Genomic DNA, 4,632 nt, shown 5'->3' with positions numbered 1-4,632 from the left:
ACAGCTCTACCTATTGAGCCACAGCCACCCATAGTAGTTGTCCACATAGTAGTGGTGGACAAACAGGAGAACAAGGCTGTAGTGATAGATGTAGCAATCCCAAGTGATACCAAATACCAAGGGCTGAAAGAAGACATGGAAAAGATGTGGAAGGTGAAGGTACAAATGGTACCCATGGTGATAGGAACACTGGAGGCTTTAACTCCCAAACTGGGAGAGTGGCTCCAGCAGATCCCAGGAACAACATCGGAGATCTCAGTCCTAGGAACAGCTAAGATACTGCACAGGACCCTCAAGCTCCCAGGACCCGAGCTTTAAGGAATAAGACCACTCCAAGGAAGGAGCGAGTGAGGAATTATACATATATATATATATATATACCCCTGGCACATAGTGCCAGGGGTAACCTAGTCCGGTTCCAGAACCACAGCCCTGCTTGTTTTCCTACTATCTTTGCTTTTCCCACTGTTGATTACCTGAATCACGTGTGTTCAGCCAATCAGAAGTTGTAAGTGCAGCTTGGGGTACACAACCTTTCAGTCCTATAATAATATTGTTTTGCCTTAAAGTTTATTGTCTATGTTATGGTAATTTACAGACTATACAACTAAGGATACGGACAAAATTGTTTTAGCAGTGTTATTTTATTGCTTAAGCTAGAGATATGACACAGAGCAGAACTCCTACCAGTCTCCTGACCCTTATTGTATTTGTCTTCACCCTTTTCACTAGTACATACACACACACACACACACGCACACGCACACATTCTGCAATTCAGTGCTAGCCAACATTCACACATTCTATATTCATCATGACAATGTCTCTGCCAAGTCTTTATTGCCTTACATGTTCCTGGTTATAGCTGTATTTTACATTGAAATATAGTATAGTTTTCTTTCTTTTAGGAATGTTATTGAAGTTATTTTGATATGTCTGTATAGATGGTGTGTGGACAATTTTGTGTACTTGATGAAAGATGCCTGTCATCCTGTTGCACACTAGGGGGCCACCAAAATCACTCTGTGAGGATGATGGATAAACCTACAGCATGCCACATACAGCAGTAACCTTCTTCACATGGGCCCAGGAAGATTTGGACAGCTTTTAGTAAGTAAGTAAAATCATTATTAAAAAAACTGAATTTGGAATTGACTTGGGTTCTCTTGTGTGATATTAAACTAGTTTGATGATCTGAATCATTTCAATGTGACAAATATGCACCAAAATAAAATAAAATAAAAAAGGATTGAGGAAATACTTGACATAATAAAAATAATTGACAACACTGTACAATATACTATGTGACCTTTACTATCCAAAATAAATATAAAACATAGGTTAGGTTAGTGCGGCATTTGTAATTATTTGACTTTGAGACATGATCTTTGATTTTGTTTAGGCCATGTCAAAAGGTGATAAAGCAGTAATGTATATACACCCTGCAACATGCCAGCAGCAAACTTAACTTGGTCTTCTTTGGAGCGGTTAAGGTGACCTTTTTAAATACTGTTTGCTTAGTAAGCGACATTGTGGTTTTCGTCTGAACTTTAGCCACATCCCCTCTGCGTCACTGCAACCACCAGTTGTCTCATATAGATATGAGCACATGGTCAGAAAAGAAACAAGATATCATCATTTGCAGTGGAGGCTGTAATGCTTTAAAGGCAGCCGTCGCTGCCTCTGTAGCCTAAAGACTACCCTCTGTCAGTATTGGACATAATCCTATTTAAATTGAAGTGAAAAGTCGTGACTTTTAAAAACTAGATTAGGAAGAGAAACCACAAGCTTTAGTCTTGCATTCAGTTTCTATATTCTCACAGTCACAATAATCCAACTAATGCTCTATTAGTAATTTAACCTAGCAGCTTAAAGGAGCCTCATGACTTAGACTGTCAGTGCTTCTTCTTCTTAATAGAATATGTCAGTAAGTGACATGTATTATGAATTGAAATAATCTCACTCACTGAGAGTATTGTAGGCTGGTTCAAATAAGTCTATGACACTCTGATGTCACTCCTCTTTCCACTCACCTCAACCATTCAAGCAGATGGCTGCCCACCCTGAGCCTGCTTCTGCTGTAGGTTTCTTCCCTAAAGACAGTTTTTCTTCTCTAGAGTCATCTAGTGCTTGCTCAGGTGGGGTTGTTGAGTTTCTATATAATTCTGTATACAGGTATATTTTGTAAGGTCTTATACCTTTGAATTGAATAGGTTGTTTGAAACATCAGATGATTTAATTTGTACTCTGTTGTATCTGTACCCTTTTATATTGGTTTCAAGCACTTTCATGCACCCCTACCTCACCACCCGCCACTACCCCTCAAATCAGTAGGTCAGATCACGGGTCAGCTGTCATGGGCATTGCAAAGAAATGTTGACATGACACAACTTGCTTCCTTGAAAACAGTGTGGTTGCATAGTCTGAATAAGAAATTGCAAAAAAGTCCCACCTACTTTCACAAATGTGAAATAGTTGACACAATAACTCAAAAGTAAGTTTAGATGGTACATGGTAATGGTAATCATGCAGCATTAGCTTCTTAATGATAATAATATGTAACATATTACGTATGTATTTCTTGTGTCAAACAAATAGTGGATATACATTTTATTTAACTGACAATGTTTACTCATTAATTATCACAATTTAATAAAGTACATGGCAATAAGTGTCATACATATATGAAATGTTCACTGTACACCCTGTATTTATTTTGAATCTAGCTGGTTTTCCTCTCACATTTTATGGAAGCTACTACTAAGTAGCTAATGCAGCTGGAGGAGTAATATTAGTTTTTATACCACCATGCCGGAAATTTCTAGAGCTGGATGTATTGTATTTTTAGGTTGTCTGAACATACAGTCACCCAATTCTTGTTAAGGTTATATCTAAGGAACACTAGGAGTCGCCATCTGTCACCTTGGAATCAGTAATAAACCGATTACATTTTGGTGGCTAAAGGTCAAAGGTCAGGTCACATTGATTCTGCATTTATCCAATTTTGACCAATACTTGTGAATGTGGTCTGCCAAGAACACTTGGAGTGATTTGGTAATAAATGAAAATGCAATCATCCAACAAATGCATTGTTGTGTTTGTAGTTGACAACAGAAGAAGGACTAGTTTTGGGGAGTTCCTGGGATGATTTACTACAGAAGGTTTCTACAGGAGATAAAATACACTATTTAACATTTAATTTTAATGGATTTTGTATATCGTATAAGGAAACAAAACTAAAACTGACTAAAACAGAGCGTGCGAGACAAGAAAGCATGCTAAGTTATTACTACGTAATATTTAACACTTCTTTTTCTTCAGAATTCTTGTGATCCAGGGAAGGTATTTAGATATGTCTGTGTAGACGTTGGGAACATCTGGGTAGTTACAGTTGCGCCGCATGTTGAAAGACACAACACCAACTGCCATCCTGTTGCACACCAGAGGGCCTCCAGAATCTCCCTGCAAGGAAGAAGGTTTATTTGTTTAAGTATTGAAGACTAGAAACCATTTAGACTAGAAATCAGCTGATCATTTCTTGAATGAAAAGACAGAAAACTAACCTCGCAAAATCCATTTTTTGTGGGATATCCTCCAGCACAGATGATGTTGGCAGGAAGGTTAAAATCTTTATTTTTCACTTCATGTTTCCATTTTTCTTTACAGTCGTTCAGGTTAATAATAGGCACTTCCACCACTTGTAGATCATCAACAGAGTTACCACGAGTTTTTGTGGAACCCCATCCAGCCACGCTGCATTTTTGGTTATCCTTTATTTCTTTGCCAGTCTTTGGAAGTCCTATCAGTTTCACTTTTCTGTTCAGTTGAGCTTTCTTAGACAGCTGGAGACACACAAAATCAAATGTACATTAAAAACTATCCAGCCATCCATTAACTTAACTGCTTTTCTTGTTCTTGTCGAATGGAGCTTTTCACCCTGGACAGGCTAGCAGTCTTTTATTCCAACTTCAGGTTTATAGACTTCTAAAGGATGGAGCTATATAAGGAAATAATATACTTACTTTGAGAAGCATTATGTCATATCCTAATGAAGCTGTTTTATAAGATGGATGCTTGCACTTCTTTTCAATGTGTCTTATTGTGTTGTTATCAACCCTCTTGAGATCATGGGTGCCGAGAACAACACGTTTAGGATTCCTAAATGAATAATCATTTAGAGGTTGTCAGTAGTTAAAGTGTAAAATCATTTTGCCAAATCACATGAAATGTACAATTATTTGCAGCAGAAAAGTAACTTACATGTCATCACAGTGCGCAGCAGTCAACACAAAGTCTTCACTGACAAGGAATCCACCACATACATGACCTTTGTCGTTCTGCACTGAGGCCATAAACAGCATTGATTTCTTTCCGACTTTAGCTCCATTTATGATTTCACTCCCATTGGCTTTAAAAATAAATGAAAAAAGGAAGAGTTAATGTTACATTTGTATAACCTAGATATTTGATAATCTAATGATGATGAGATTTGGTAATCTTACCATTTTGTCCAAGCCATGTCAGAAGATAAAAAAGCAGACATGTATTCAAACCATGCATCATGGCAACAGCAAACTGAACTCCGTCTTCTCTGGGGGGACAGGTCAACCTTTTAAAACTGTTTGCTGAATA

At 37.7% G+C, this 4,632-nt stretch overlaps 1 protein-coding gene across 1 annotated transcript; it reads right to left on the bottom strand.

Annotated features, from left to right (window-relative positions):
- Positions 1–3,277: 3,277 nt before the first annotated feature.
- LOC113152014 (duodenase-1-like) lies at positions 3,278–4,632 on the bottom strand. The gene is made up of 5 exons (XM_026344911.1): positions 4,503–4,632; positions 4,261–4,408; positions 4,023–4,158; positions 3,564–3,842; positions 3,278–3,462 (listed from the first exon to the last, which is right to left on the bottom strand). Exons 1-5 carry the CDS (start codon positions 4,561–4,563, stop codon positions 3,301–3,303), a joined length of 786 nt encoding a protein of 261 aa, XP_026200696.1. The 5' UTR covers positions 4,564–4,632; the 3' UTR covers positions 3,278–3,300.

This window comes from Anabas testudineus, chromosome 4 (genome assembly GCF_900324465.2).
Source record: "Anabas testudineus chromosome 4, fAnaTes1.2, whole genome shotgun sequence".
Taxonomy (NCBI): Eukaryota; Metazoa; Chordata; class Actinopteri; order Anabantiformes; family Anabantidae; genus Anabas; species Anabas testudineus.
The sequence above is the reverse complement of the archived record's forward strand: the minus strand, read 5'-3'. Positions and strand labels throughout refer to the sequence as shown.